We start from the raw sequence: 16,740 nt of genomic DNA on the forward strand, positions 1-16,740 counted from the left end.
TTACAAAGTTTTGGTGTCTGTACGTTTCTCAGTAACATTATTGGTGCCCCAACCTTCAAAATTAGATTATACTCAGGAGTGCCTGGAGGATTCAGAGTGTGGACTGAGCTGCAGGCTATGGACGTATATATGTAGGTAAGTAGGATTCAGTTAGCGTTGGGAACCCGCGTAACAAATTTCTTGAAGATGGGCCCATTAAGTAAAAAAGACCGTTGGAAAGTTCAATATGGCGGCCGACAGTGGTGTCATACCACTGAAATAAGTACGTTCATCGGTTTCGGTTAGCACAGGGAAGCTGCCTACCAAATTTCATGAAGATGGGGCCATAAATAAGAAAGTTTAACATGGCGGACGTTGTCGACCGTTATGACCGTTACGTGTAAAATTTCGAAATGAAACCTGCTTAACTTTTGTAAGTAAGCTGTAAGGAATGAGCCCGCCAAATTTCAGCCTTCTACCTACACGGGAAGTTGGAGAATTAGTGATGAGTGAGTCAGTGAGGGCTTTGCCTTTTATTATTATTATTGGTAATAAATCTAGACACTCAAAATCTTTAGGGGGACCACCCTGGGCTCCAATCTTGTGAAAGCACCCATAAGGGATGCGATTTCTCTGTAAAGGTCCACGAGGAGTTTCTCAAACTTCAAGCAGTCAGAAAGATTGAAAACCGCTGGTGTTGACTTGAACTGCTACTTTTATAATTCATTGATTAAAAACTTTTAAATTATCTAATAATATTAATGACAAGAGTGCCCATTACTATCACCCTTGGGGTACACAAAGAAGACAGAAACTTGTCTATTTGAGATGGTTTTGTGTTTTTCTTGAGGAACGACCCAACTTCTCAGACCACTGCAAGAGACAAATGTTAACCACTTCACATCATTTGTGTTTATTGATTGACGTTTCACAACTGGTCTTCTAGGAGTCGGCAGAAGATGATGAAATGTGCACATGATAAACGTTTTCAGGAAGAGCAGTGGCCTCCACTGGTAGGGCTTACACTGTAGTTTGACGAGACTGGGATGAAGCTTCGGGGGGAATGCGGGGCCACATAACCCACAAGAAAGGCCAAGTGTTGCTTACGCTCAACTTAAAACGAGTCACATCTGAAATATTAAGATTAAACCCCTCATTCAGGTGGGCCCACTCAGTATTTTCCAAGTCTAACCTGCAGGCCACCTAGAAGCTTTAAAGCATTTTTGTCTTGAAGCGTCCCCTCTAAATGTTCACATTTGCTCCTGTACCTTCGTATTGTTGAGTGTGACCTCCATGTGTTGTCCAGTATTCAGACTCCATATTCTATTTAGTATACAGTAAGGATGGAGGAGCTACTGTGCCATTTTCTGGCCTTGTAAAACATCTTCAATTTCTGGATGGTCTGACACAGTGCAGCTCTGTACTTCCGATGGTCCAGAATCCAAACGAAAAACCGTAGGGGTACAGCCCAGGATGGGATTAGTCTCCTGCAGTCCAGAGATCCACTTGGCGAGAGTGTCCCGATCCCCAGAGTCGGTCATACACATTGCATAGACAGGACCTTCCTCTACTGTGGAAAGGAAAAAGTCTGGTCAACAGGGGGGACGTTGCGTAGAATATTACTAACAGTTACTCATTTTACTCCCTTCATTAGGACGTCAGACACTTGTCGGTTATCTCTATCATGGAATCAAGGCCTAGAAATAAGCATTCATCTTTGTCACTGTATGTACGTTTCAAATACTGTGGTTCTTAAAAGTCTGGAAAAGTTGACTTCACTCGCCAGACACTCGTGTAAGTGCTTTGACATGAGGCCAGCTAACGAACTAGCGAAGGGCTTACTCAAGGGTGGCACATGTGCTGGTAGCTTACTTGAAAATGACCAAATGCCAGGATGCTGCCTGGAGCCATGACAGATAAATAGATAGACACTTGAACATTCTAGCAGTGGCCTTCAAACTCAAACCCTGCTACAAGACTGACTTCAATGCAGGGTGGGTTGGGAGCATGCACTGATAGGGCATTGATACACCCACCACACGACAGACCACCTGGATTGGGACCCAAGTGCAGCAGGTGACACCTCAGCACCACACTGGAACTGGCTGGCGTGCCAATGCTGCCACCAACTCCCAAGTTTTCCTCGTAAGTTGGAGGACCTGCTTGCAGGGCTGGATCCAGATTAATGTCCGATGTGGGCTGGTTCAATATTACTTCTTATTTGGCGGTTACCTTTATCCAATGTGACTTGCAACCTCCGAGATACAATTGGTGACATTTCGTTTCTTTTTCCAAATGGAGCTCAGGCAGGTGAAGTGACATGCATGTGTGGTCACACAGGGCCAGTGGCAGGATTTGAAATCCTACGTTCAAAGCCTTAACCACTCGACCACACTGCCTGGCATCATCGCATATTTAAGAAATTGTTCAGAAGGATTTCTTAAATATATTGGCTTTAATTCAATTCATCATACTATGGGTGTGTGTGTATATATATTTATTCATTTTAAGGAAGTAATGTGTGCATGTATATGTGAAAGTAACTGAAAATCCCTGGCCATGGTGAAATTACCTTCATCCACATCAAAGTCCTCATCATCACCGAGGTCTCTATCATAGTCCAGTTCCAGCTCTAATGGGTAAAAGAAATTCCTTTCTGGATCCACTGGCTCCTCCACCTATCAGTCACCAAGATATAAATGAGCACAGGTGAATTAAAAAACGACAAATCATACAATAAAGTCGCACTTTAACATTACATATATCTCAGTCTCCCATCCATAAGCATAGCTGTACGCCCCTCAGACTCGCAGTGCTTTGATTTTACACTCGGTGGGTTTACTTCCAGTGGTACCGATGTGGAGACGATCATAGGGAGGATGTGAAAAGACCAACAAGTTGCAAGCTAAAACTTTTATTTCTTCACACTGTGCATGTTTAATGTGAGGCGCCTGGTCCATCATTTGATTTGCAAATGGCGAGAACACGCTGACGGGATTGTTAACCAATAAACATTGTTTTGTGAATGGAGAGAACCAGAATACAAATTGAACCAAATCATTTCTAAACCATTTTACTTCAGTTCTTAAGTGTTACTCTCCAATCACAAACCTCCGATGTATTACAGGAGCAGCTGGTGAGCTTTGGTTTTCTGTTGTTGGGCAACAAAACAACTGTATTCTCAATGTATTGTCATTTCCATATTTGGCAGATGCCTTTATTGAAGGTCATTTTACAAACATCTGATACTGTAAAATATGAAGGAAAAGTACACTAAATGGCCAAAGGTTTTGTTGACACCCAGCTGTCACGCCTATGTGAGCGAGTTGGACATCTCATTTCAAAACAATGGCTGGCAGACGTACCACCTGCACTTCAGAAGCACTCGTCCACGTGAAGCTAAGCCTCTTCAGGGCCGGCCAGGACTTGGAGGGGAGACCATCTAGGAAAAATATGGATTGCTGCTGGAAGAGGTGACGGTAAGACCATCAGGGGGCTCTTACCCTGTGGTCTGTGTATGAGTCCCAGTACACCGCCACATAAATGGTGAGACGTAAAACCGAGGTCCTGACTCTCTGTGGTCATAAAACCCATTGTAGAGTGTATTCCGATGTCCTGGCTAAACTGCCCATCATGGCTTGGTCATTCTGGCCCCCAATTATCCCCTGTTCCTAAATGGCTAACAATCTCTCACCCTTCACCCCACCTAATAGCTAATGTGTGGTGAGCACTACTGGCACAAAAATGGCTGCCATAGCATCCTCCAGGTGGATGCTGCACATTGGTGGTGGCTGAAGTGGCTTACTACATTCTATGTAAAAAAGCTTTGAGGAACGAGGAAAAGCAGAATGTAAATGTAAAGAATTATTAATAGGGAGGTGGCCCCTCTGTAAAGCCTCCATTCTTCCAAAAGATTTTGGAGTGCGTCTGTGAGAATTTGTGCCCATTCAGCCAAAGAATTGTTTGTGTGGTCAAGGACTGACATTGGATGTGAAGAGCTGGCTCGCCAATTCATGCCATAGGTGCTCAGTAGGGTTGAGGTCCTGGCTTTGTGCACAGTCCTGCTGGAACAGAAAATGGTCTTCTCTAAACTGTTGTCTAAAATGATTCTTGCATGCAGTAGCATGAACCAAGGGCCCTAGCCCAAATCCTGCAATTCACTCTCCTCCACCAAACTGTACAGTAGGCACAATGTCATCCTGAAGGTAGTGCTCTTTTGGCATCCACCAAAACCAGAATTGTTCAGACTGTCAGCCGTTCGTGTGATTCGTCACTCTAGAGCAGGCGTTCCCACTGCTCCAGAGTCCAATGACAGCACACTTTGGTCCTCTCCCAATGGCACCCGACATCGCGCACAGAGATCTCACTCGTGTGTGCAGCTGCTCAACCACGGAAACCCATTTCACTAAGCTCCTGCCGCACAGTTCTTGTGCTTGACGTTGCTTTCAACGGCAGTTTGAGCCTCTGCTGCAAGTGATGTAACATGGGATGGGTGACTTTTATGCACTCTGGATGGCCCCACTCTAGGAGTTTGTGTGGTCTGCCACTTCATGGTGATGATGCTTCCACGAAACAATAAAAGCACTTACAGTTGACCAGGGCAGAGCTAGATGAGCTGAAACTGCATGTCAATTCAGGACAAGGCCACATCAAGTGACAGAGCTTTCCATCACATTTGTCAATGGCTATGTGCCCATGTGAGGCTCCTGTTAGCAAAGAAACATCTGAACTCAGTCATTTGAAGGGAGGCTCACAACCTTTTGGCCACTGAGAGTGTGTAGCCCAAGAAAAACAAAAGCAAAGGTATTCTTGCTGACTGAAGTCCAACTGGAGATTCGAGGAAAGCAGGACAGCAATTTGAATGTTAAGTTAAATCATTTTGGATTAAAAAAAACAGTAAATAAATACAACTTCATGGATTAACATATCAAGTAATGTTAATAATACATTTTATTTATATAGCACCTTTCCCATGCTCAAAACACGTAACCACGTTTGTATTGTAAGTGCATGTAAATGGTGCAAGTCACAGTCCAACAGTTGCAACTGAGACGTCAAAGTTTAAATTAAAAGCACGCAGCTGCGTTTTACACCCGTAAATCACTATGTGGCCCAAAGTCACGGGTGTCAGACTCCAGTCATGGAGGGCCACGGTGGCGGCAGGTTTTCATTCTAACCATCTTCATTAGTGACCAGGTTTCACTGCTAATTAACTCTTTTTTCCTTCATTTTAATGAACTTGACTCAGGCTCCTCTGTTTCTTTTTTCCGTAATTAGCAGCCAAACAATAATGAGACACAAAACGAGCCGCCACATGACCAGCGCACCTGTGCCCATCACACAAGATCTAAAAATAAAGAAAGGTGAAGGTCTCGGTAAAGTTGACCCCTCAGGTCACCAGAAACATTTTGACAATGTTCTTAGAAAAAACAGAAAAATCAACAGTTTTGGAAATGTCTGCTGTGGCAGAACAAGAGCAGCAGCAAGATGTGGAATTAAATTCTTCTTCTTCTTCTTTTGGCCTGTTAGGGGTTGCCACAGCTGATCATCTTGTTCCATATCTTCCTGTCCTCGTCATCTTGCTCTGTAACCACCATCACCTGCATGTCCTCTCTCACCACCTTCTCTTAGGCCTTCCTCTTTTCCTCTTACCTGGCAGCTCTATCCTTAGCATCCTTCTCCCAATATACCCCTCATCTCTCCTCTGCACATGTCCAAACCAACACAATCTTGCCTCTCTGGCTTTGTCTCCCAAACTGTCCAACCTGAGCTGACCCTCTAATGTCTTTACTTCTAATCCTGTCCATCCTCGTCACCCCCAGTGCAAATCTTAGCATCTTTATCTCTGCCACCTCCAGCTTTGTCTCCTGTGCCACCATCTCCAGCCCATATAACATAGCTGGTCTCACTACCGTCCTGTAGACCTTCCCTGTCACTCTTGCGGATACCCCTGACACTCTTCTTCACTTCTCTTCCACAATCCCCATTACTCTGTACTGTTGATCCCAAGTATTTAAACTCGTCCACCTTTGCCAACTCTACTCCCTTCAGCCTCACCATTCCACTGACCTCCCTCTCATTCACACACATGTATTCTGTCGTGGTGGTCCTACTGACCCTCATTATTCTCCTCTCTACAGCATATCTCCACCTCTCCAGGATCTCCTACAGATCACAATGTCATCAGCAAACATCACAGTCCATGGGGACTCCTGTCTAATCTCGTCTGCTAACCGGTCCATCACAACTGCAAATGAGAAAGGGCTCGGAGCCGATCCCCGATGTAATCCCACCCTCTGTCACTCCTACTGCAGACCACACCACTGTCACACTAATGGGTTTAATTAACAGCAAGAATCGGCTTCTCATTAAGAAAGTGATTGGAGTGAAATTGGCTGGAGTTTGAAATCCCAATTTAGCTGGTCATCTGTCAGCTCGTTTCACGTCTCATTTCTGTTTGGATGCCATTTAATGAAGAAAAGGATTGATTCGGAGGACTGAATCCTTCAAAACAGGGCTATTAAAATGAAGGGAAAAGAAGTTAATTAGCAGTGAAACCTGGTCACGGATTATGTAAAGGGTTAGAATGAAAACCTGCAGCCACTGTGGCCCTCCAAGCCCGGAGTTGGACACCCCTGCCCTAAGTGAATCATTTAAACCAGTCAGTGGACACTCAACCAAGTGAGTGACATACTACCGTTAGTCTAATTCTGTTTAATCGTCGATACATCAATTCTGTTAATTCATCGACTGATTTGGTTCAGAATAAATCTGTAACATCAAGTATTTCCTTCCATAACAATATGCCCCTGTGGTTTTTATACTCCAGATAAAACAAAGCCTCACACACAAACCTTTTCTTCAGGGGGCAGAGGGTCTGCCCGTAGGACATAATAATACACACAGGTCCTCTTTAGCCACAAAGGAAAGGGTCCTTCCACAAAAACTGGACGGTTTGGTCTGTGCTTGGCTAGAACTTCCCGCTGGTCAGGGCTCTGGATTCCTAGGGGTTATGAAAAATAGCTGTCATTAGCCAATGTGGTACAAGATACAAAGAGACAGAAAACAGAGTAATGAACCGCTCCTTGTAATTTACTAATCGTTACGCCTTAGTCTTAAGTAGCAGTTGCCCTCAAATCACAAAGCCCAGATACTGATTTAAACACACAGCCATTCTCATTCTCAACACCACTTAGTTTGGTTCAGGGAACGGTTCTGGACAGGGAGCCAGTTCAAGTGTTGTATAAATTAATATATATATATATATATATATATATATATATATATACTTGTACTGTATGTGTACTCTTGAACTTGAAATATATAGAATTTTGCATCAGACAGAGGGCCGGGGAGCCACACCTGAATGAACCGCCAGCTCAGTGTAAGACCAACACTAAGCGGATGCAATTCCAGGTGGGTTTCCTTAAAGGTCCCCATCAATACAGATGAACATTTCTTACCCACGATATACGGCTGACACACCAAATTCCCATCTTCATTGTGGTCAGAGGAAGGCATCTGAAAGGAGGAAAGAATACAAGTCAGAAAACGCAATGCTGATTACTAATCTTGACTTCAATTATTAAAATTAAACATGGCAATACATACATGTAAATTCTCCAACCCACGTAATCCAGTTCATGATGCCAGGGGGCTGAAGCCTGTACTGGCAGAATTGGGTGTAAGGCAGGAAACAACTGGGACCAGTTCATTGCAGGGATCCCACATGTGCACACCGACACTACCTCATGCTGGGGCAAATATAAAGTCGCCATTTAACCGAACCTGCACATCTTTCGGAAACCCATGCAGACACCGGGAGAACATGAAAGTGCTAGACACACCCTGGGTCCAAGGGACACGACTGCTAAACCGCTATTGGGAGCCTGTCAGTTTGCATTAACCAGATTTCCTGAAGCACTCGCCCTATGCATAGCATACTAAGCTGATTTTTTGATATTCGGCAAATTCCATCCATCCGTTTTCAGACAGTTGTCCATGTTGGGGAGGCAGCAGCCTAAGCAATGATGCCCAGACTTTAATTTGTTTTCCCTGCCAACTCCTCTGAGGGAGGCATTCCCAGTATGGCCAAAAGATACAATCCCTCCAGTGTCTCCTGGGGCTACCCAGGGGTCTCCACCAGATTGGACATGCCAGAAACACTTCCCACTGCAAGTGGGCAGGAGGCGTTTCTAATCAGATGCCCAAAGCACCTCATCTGGCTCTTTTCGATACAAAGGAACAACCACTCTACTTTGAGCTCCTCCAGAATGTCTGTCTGCGCTCCTCACCCGCACTCTAAGGATGAGCCCAGACACCCTGGGAAGGAAACTCCTTTCTGCCACTCAAATCTATGATCTACTTCTTTTGGTCACTACCTGTAGCTTGTGACCATTGGCAAGGGCAGAAACATCGATCCACCGGTAAATCGAGGACTTTGCCTTTCAGCTCAGCTCTCTCTTCACCACGAATGACCAGTATAACATCCGCTGCTATAATCCGCCTGTCCATCTCCCGCTCACCTGTGAACAAGACCCCCAAGATACTTAAATTCCTATGCTTGAGGCAGCACCTCATCCCCCAGCCAGGAGAGGGCACTCCACCCAGCTGAGAGCCATGACCTCAAAGTGGGAGGAGCTGATCTGCATATCTCGGCCGCTTCACATTCAGCAAAATCACAATTACTTACACTGTACATACTTGGGTATGCTGATGAAGATAAGATGGCTTAAGGATAGGACAGCTTCATAGTTTATATATATATATATATACACTGTAATGTTACCGGCAATGTATGAAATACAGGCATTGTATAAAATGCCTAGGCAATGTGTAGAATGCCTGGCGTGTTTAGGCAAAATATGAAATATCCAAATTATTTTAATATTATATGTACTTTCCCTAGGCATTGAATGTAATGCCTAGGCATTATATAGAATGACAAATGCTATTTAGGCAAAGTATTGTCTTTTCGCATTGCATACAATGCCTAGGAAATGCGTGACATATTAATCATTTCATACTTTGACATCCAATTTTCAGCATTCTATACAATGCCTGCATTTCATTCATATTATTATTATTATTAAGGAAGCACCCTCCTCATTCACATGCCAGCCTTGAGGCATATCTTACATCCACTTAGCTAGCAAATGAGACAACTACTTAACGGATTTAGATTGGGTTTTCTTCTATTATTTGCTTGAACTTTCCAGTTGATTTTGCGACATCTCTCATCACGCTAAGTATCACAGTTCGCTTGCAGGAGTGATATATTTGCGCTAATCCGATACAGAGGCTGCAGACCGAAGGGAAGGGGAAGTGTGACATCAGGAGTGGGGAGCCGGGCAGGGCCCTCCTTGCTCTCCTGTTTCACATGATGTCTCTGGCAATCAGCAGGTACCCTCTAAAACAGACGTAGCCCTGATCTATCCCTCAAAAACATTAAAACGTTACTCCTTAACAATCTCTAGATGATGATGTCTGCTGAACAAACCAGTATCGCTAGCTAAGCGGAGGCAAGTAATGCTCCAACACATGACGAGAGGTAGAGCAACTTGACTGGAGGCTGACCCGTGAGTGAGGAGGGCCTCGCCCCGCAGCCTCTCTTGCTTTCGGATTTGTGCAAATAAAATCGGTACCGCAAGCGAATAATGATACTTGGCACGATGACAGAAGTCGCAAAATCAACTGGAATGTTCAAGCAAATTCTAGAAAAAAAACCTGATCTAAATCCATTAAGTAGTTCTTTCGTGAAAAGCAGACAGACGCTGATTTTTATATCTATAGAGATAACTAAGGACCAAACAGTCTTCCTCCTGCGCCCCTTATACTCCTTTGTATACAATCTCTTTAAATACAATTGCATTCTGTAATGGAGGGGCGCCCCGATGCCCTTTGAGAAGCTGAGCCGCGACATAGCAGGCACCCAGTGCCCACCCCTGGGGCTTTGCGAGCAGGGGATGGAGCCCCCTAGTTTGGATGGAGTATTCCTTTAAGATAGACATTATATCCCAAGAAAGTATACTAAAATTTCCACAACAGAAATGTTGCACTGGTGTTTCACTCACATTAATGGAAAAACCAAGGGAATGCATAAAGTGTATGGAGAGGTGAAAAAAAAAAAATATATAAATACATTTTAAAAACCACGCTTACCAGTATATTAAGTTAAAAAATGTACTTAAAAGTAAAAAATAAGTCTCTCATACATCACTTGTAAAATAAAAGCGTGGGCACTTTTGCTAAGATTTGAAGAAGTGTTTTTTGAATGTTGATTGATGAAAGCGCCCACACTTTTATTTTATGAGTGATGTATGAGACACTTTTAATTTTTTACTTTTTAGTACACTTTTTAACTTAATATAAGCGTGTTTTTAAAAAGTATTTATAATTTTTAACTTTTTAGTCTTGGTTCGTTTTAGTATAATTTTGTAATCGATATTTTAACTCTTCCTTTAATATTTCTATCCGTTACTAGCGCCATCTATTGGTGAAATCATCATATGACAATTTCATTTCTTAACATGGATTAATTGATCAATTCGTGAAACTGATTATTGATTCATGTATTGCCATCTGAAGTGAGTAAGTGTGCAAAATTTCAAGTCATTTGGACAACAGGAAGTGGGTGAAATGTCGATTACAAGATTTGTACCAGACAACAAACGGGTGAAGTTAAAAGAAGCGTGGTAAAAACAAAAAATAAAATGCGTGACACGGTCAGTGTTTGGCAAATATCAACCTACCTGATAAACTGTCACCTTGGCATTCAGGTCAGCAGCTATTCGGTGCAAGCTAAACCGTGCCAGGTCGACGGGGTCCTGGGGGAGTTCACGAGGTACAGGATATGGATTCACATGCTTGAACCGTGGGAACCAATACATCAGACGCTGGTATTTTCGTATGGGGTGGCTCTTCTTCCCAAAGATCTGGATCAGGAGCACTTTGGTTTCCACGTTGGGCAACACACCTGCCGTGACAAGCAAATAAATATATTCATGAGTCTGTATAGGACCTCTCCTAGTGGGAACAAAATTTGGTAAAGCAATTCCTAATCATACAACTAGAGCACAGTGGGTCAAGTGAACATTTTCTCGGTATGTCACCGAGTCAGTGATGGGACTGCAGCGGCTGTACTAGCATTGAGCTTTCCACATATGACTTTGGCATCACCCAGAATGACGATGACGTTTGTCTCGGTCGTCTAATGGGTACAATCTTTGAGTCACAGTTCTTGAGACAGTGGGGGCAGGAGGTTCCATTTGGGATTAGCTTCTGCCAGTCTCTCTTTTCCTCCCATTGCTGGCTGGCATTGGTCAGTTTGAAGGTGAAGGTACCACCTGACACATCACGCAGCATCATGGGGGTGGCTCAGATCTCCCAGCCAGGGATGCTGATTTGACCTTTTGTATGCCAGGCCTTGAGGCTGTAGTTGACCAGTTCCTACTGGTTGTTTGGGAGAATGGTGACAGTTTTATAATAATTTAAAGCATTTAAAAAGCGAGCCGTGTGGCCTGAAAGTGAAGGCACATTGACTGGAAACTCCCAAGGTTTCTTGTTTAAATTGGATTTCACTTCTTGACCGTTTTGTTTTTAATAAATTTGCAAACCTTTCTGAAAAACGTGCATTCACCTTGTCATTATGGGTTACTGGGAGTAAATCGGTGGGCAAATTTATCCTTGTAAAATTTAAATCTACAACACACTAAAGTGAGCAGAAAGTGAAGGGGTCTGAATGCTTTAGCAGTGGTCCAAAGAGAGTGTGGTCACTTTCACAGATCTCCAGCTATTTTTTTTTTAACATTTTCTCCCTGCACATCCATGACGACACTTTTAGGTTAATTACCACCCCCTTTCCCACCCCACAATGAAGGCCGTACAGACAATTCTATTCATACCGTAGTTTTCCATCTGCTCCAAAATCTGCACACCGCACTCTTGCTGACGGGGGTAGTGGTTAAACATCCGCTGGATGAAGTTTCGGGGAATGAAGACCTCCTTGGGGAAAACATCTAACAGCTTATTGTAGATGGCGAGGTCTTGCTCCACTCCAAACTCTGGCATTTTCTTTAGAGCCGCATAGATGAACTCCACGTGTCCTCGGCGGCGAATATCCTTGTTCTTAAAGACGTCAAGGACGTGGCTAAACGTCGCCTTGTTCTTGGAGTCCAGGGCTGCTCGTTCAAACAGATTGTCATAGCTGATCAGAGTTTTGTCGGGTTTATTCTGGGATTCCTCGCTTTGGCTTGGGTCACGTCTGAAAACAGGCTTGCTACATAAACATCTTCTGGTGCAGTGGTCACTGCTGAGGAACTTGGGGGGGGGGGGGGGGGGAATAAATAAATGGACACATTTTGAAATTTTAAATCAGCTTAGACACACACCTGACACATCTTTCTATTGTGCATTACAACTCACCTGATGCAGAGGAATGGGGCCAGAGGATAAACTTTTATTACGCAAACCTGCAACGCACAACAGTGGCAGACGCAAGCTTCTGGTGTGAAACAGGAATCTGGTGGCATTCATCTTAGACGCACATGATGGACGAGACCCTGCAAGAGACGGAAAAAGAAAGTAACATTTTCAAGAGAGACGGCCAGACAGAAAGAAAGGAGTGTGATAGACAGACATACAGACGGGACAGGAGAAAGTGCTTTATGAAAGACAAGCAGGCAAAGAGATATACGGGGGGGGGGGGGGTGATTTAGGGAAAAAATAAGAATTTCTTTTTTCTGGAGGGGCGTCAGTGCTGACGTGTGCTTGACCGCCCTCCGCATCGATTGGCCAAGTGGCGTCCTTGAAGCGCTCAAGCAATTGTGTGATGAAGTGCGGAGAAAAAATGACCCAAATTGCGACGATCGGGCGACTGGTTTCTGTATCTCACAAAAAACGGGATGACAACAGTCCACCCTCCACCTGGACCTTGCACACTGCGGCTTTTTCTTATTTGTAAGAATGAAGAGGGCCCTTAAAGTAAAGCGTTCTCAGGAGGAAGAGGAGGTCAAGAAGCAAACCACGGAGGCACTGAAGGCTCTCACTTTGCAAAAGCCTCACAACAGTTACTGAACGATGGAAAAACTGTGGGACAAGCGTGTTGCGCCTCAGAATGAGTATTTGGAGGGTGCTTACATTTTGGAAATGTTCTGAGAAGTATACGATTTAAAAAAATATATATATATTTTTGAGGCCCCCCCCCCCCGTAAAGGAGTGCAGTACGAGACATACAGAGACGCTATATACATACACACACCAGTCAGCCCCAATGGTCAAACCACTGACAGGTGAAGTGAATCCTACTGATGATCTCGTTACAAGGGGCACCTGTCAAGGCGTGGGGATATATTAGGTAGCAAAGTGAAACAGTCGGCCCCTGAAAGGCGAGATGTTGGAACATGAAATGTGGGCAAGTGTAAGGATCTGAGCGACTTGGACAAGGGCCACATTGTGACAGCTGGACCACTGGATCAGAGCATCTCCAAAAACAGCAGGTCTTGCGGGGTGTTCTCAGTATGCAGTGATTAGTACCTAGCAAAAGTGGTCCAAGGAAAGACACCTGGTGAACAGGCAAACTAGAACTGGTCATGGGTGCCCAAAGCTCACTGATGCATGAGAGGAGTGATGGGTAACAAGTCTGGTCCGATACCACAGAAGAGCTACTGTAGAACAAATTTCAGAAAAAGCCAAAGCTGGCAGGAGAGAGAAAAGTGTCAGAGCACAGAGTGCATTGCAGATTGTGTTGCCATAGAACGGTCAGAGTGCCCATGCTGACCCATGTCCACCATCGAAAGCACCTACAGTGGGCACAGGAGTGTCAGAACTGGACCATGGAGCAACGGAAGAAGGTTGGCCTGGTTTGATGAATCCCATTTTCTCTTGGAATGTTCAGACCACTGGGTGTGTTTGTGTGCGTTGTTCACCTGGGGGAAGAGATGGCAGCAGGGGGGCACTAAGGGAAGAAGGCAAGCTTGTGGGAGCAGTTTGATACCATGGGCAATGGTCTGCTGGGAAACTTGGGTGCCCTGGCATTCGTGTGGATGTCACTCTGACACGTGCCACCTACCTAAAGCATGTTGCAGGCCATCTACTGTATGTCTCCACGCCCCAACGGGGTCACAGCTGTTTTGGTGCACGAGGGGGACCTACCCGATACTAGGCAGGCGGCTTTAATGTTGTGGCTGATCAGCGTACACCTCTAAATAAAAGGAGCAATCGGGGATGCAGAGAGAGATGTGAAAGGCTGTCTAAAATACTGTAGATATTAGAAACTTAAAAAATTAGATATATTAACAAGAAAGGCATTACTGTAGATAGGATAGTATACAATAACAGATAGATGGGGAATTACATATGTATATCAATAAAAGGAGCCATATGACAGGCAAGCAGACAGAAATTAAAGGAATATAAAAAGGACAGATGTAGATAGAGGGACTGTGTGTGTGTATAAATAAAGAGCCACATGGTAGGCAAAAAAGGTTAAAAGGGGTGCAATACGTTAGATATAAAGGCACCATATGTGTATCTACATCTGTCCTATTGCACCCCTTTATTTAACCTATCTGCCTCCTATATTGCTCCTATTAGTTTTTTTTATATATATATATATATATATATATATATATATATATATATATTAGTGCCTTTAACTTATCTAACAAAAAAATGCTATACGGCAGGCAACCAGGCAGATAAAGAAAAGGACAATGACAGGCATTAACAGATATATATACATACGCACACACACACATATATATATATATATATATATATATATATATACATAAACACACACACGTCTAAGTAAAAGGAGCTATAGGACAGGCTCCCAGATAAAGAAAGCCAAAATATGGCAGGCACATAGACCGATAATAAAAGATACATGATGATTAAAGATAGACACCAGAAGACATCATATTACTGACCAACAGATCCAGTTCGACAGCTGCAGCATTTAGAGGCGCTCACCTGCTACCGTTTTTCATTCATTTGGGTGTCCTAAACCGACTAGTATGCTTTACACACTACGTAACTGTCGGTCATTTCGGCTTCATCTTTTAAATGGACTCTAAAGTTGCTTTTCAAGTCCAACTCGGATGCTTCATTCAAACGAGCGGCGCCTCACATGACTCGTAATAGTCCCCTTCGACATGAGGAAAGTAGTTTGAGACAGGAGAGCATCCCGAATTAAAGAAGGATACAGTAGAGGAGGAGGAGGAGGGGGTAATTGGGATGGCTTCACCAGGGCCCCCAAAGTGGAGAGAAATGAAGAGAGGAGCAGATCAGCGCGAACATGCGCCTGCCGTGTACTGACAGGGTCAGCGGAAAGCTCCTCAAAACATCGTTAGTTGCTCCGATATTAACAATGCACAACACAAGAATAAACAATACGAAACGAGCTAATTGGCAACAGTTTCACGCGAAAAGGAAAAGCACCGAATATAAAAACTACACACCGAACTATTTTAGCTACCACCATATCTTCGATTGACGCTGAGCGTTTATATGAAATAAGCACAACATACCACCGACTTACACTTTTTTGAAAGGAAATTAAACTGCAGTCATCACGGTGAAAAAGAAAAATCACCATTCTCCTTCAGCCACTGTAATACTACTGGGGGCCGCCATATTAACAAACCAAATCCGCTTTTCACGTTTCCGAGTGGGTCAGCCTGAAGTGATTCCCTAGAAAATCAATCCGGAATTTTTAGTTCCGCGTGAAGCGAACTTTGACCTGCCATTACCATTCTTCGTCACTAGGTGGGGGCCAAAAGCGAGCTTCCATCCATCCATCCATTTTGCAACCCCGTTGAATCCGATATTTATTTTTCAAACCCACCACTGACTGTAAAGTTACGATTTAAAGGTATAGTTTTCAATCAACAAATTGTATTCGATTAATTATTTACCACAACAAAATGCAGACAAATACGTTTTTTTTATTCTCTATTTGAACAATAAAGATTTAAATACAAAATCAGTACAGATCATTTTAATGTTTATATAGTGATACAAATGATTTTGACATCTTTATCCAAGGCGACTTACCTCATTTGAGACTATACCTGTTTTACATTTCTTTTGCTAACCGAAGCACAGGCAGGTGAAGTGACTTGCTCACTAGTCACTAGTGGGATTTGAACCGACCCCCTCAGAGTTTGAAGTCCAAAACCTAAGCCACTATATCACAAATTAAAATATGAAATACAAATAAAGATAAATAAAAAGGACATCAGCAATATCTTCATTACGCCAGAAATCATTGAATAGCTGATGAAAAGGCTTTGAGCAGCTTTGTGGTTTGTAATGAACTCAAATAGATAGATAGATAGATAGATAGATAGATAGATAGATAGATAGATAGTGTAGTAGGCAAGATTAAAAAGTTGGATTAAGAAGGATATTATATAGGATAGAGAGTGTAGTAGGCAAGATTAAAAAGTTAGATTAAGAAGGATATTATATAGGATAGATAGTGTAGTAGGCAAGATTAAAAAGTTAGATTAAGAAGGATATTATATAGGGATAGATAGATAGATAGATAGATAGATAGATAGATAGATAGATAGATAGATAGATAGATAGTGATCAGATGTAAAAGGGTCTAAAGCAGTGAACTCATGCAGTGTGGTGACCTCCAAGTCCCTCGGTCTAACGGATTTCCCTTTCTGCTATTCAATTCCTCCACAAGCAGGACGCGAGTCCGAGTGTGCAGGGGGCCGTTCATTTCTAACAGATTATATAGAAATTAGG

At 43.4% G+C, this 16,740-nt stretch overlaps 1 protein-coding gene across 1 annotated transcript; it reads right to left on the bottom strand.

Moving 5' to 3' along the window:
- Positions 1 to 868: 868 nt before the first annotated feature.
- Positions 869 to 15,639, bottom strand: ecsit (ECSIT signaling integrator). The gene is made up of 8 exons (XM_028822804.2): positions 15,521 to 15,639; positions 12,403 to 12,539; positions 11,883 to 12,297; positions 10,731 to 10,954; positions 7,443 to 7,500; positions 6,834 to 6,982; positions 2,552 to 2,657; positions 869 to 1,549 (listed from the first exon to the last, which is right to left on the bottom strand). The coding sequence occupies exons 2-8, from the start codon at positions 12,511 to 12,513 to the stop codon at positions 1,332 to 1,334; spliced, it is 1,281 nt and encodes a 426-aa protein (XP_028678637.2). The 5' UTR covers positions 12,514 to 12,539; positions 15,521 to 15,639; the 3' UTR covers positions 869 to 1,331.
- Between the last annotated feature and the right edge of the window lie 1,101 nt (positions 15,640 to 16,740).

The sequence above is a fragment of the Erpetoichthys calabaricus genome, chromosome 17 (assembly GCF_900747795.2).
Source record: "Erpetoichthys calabaricus chromosome 17, fErpCal1.3, whole genome shotgun sequence".
In the NCBI taxonomy this organism is placed as follows: Eukaryota; Metazoa; Chordata; class Cladistia; order Polypteriformes; family Polypteridae; genus Erpetoichthys; species Erpetoichthys calabaricus.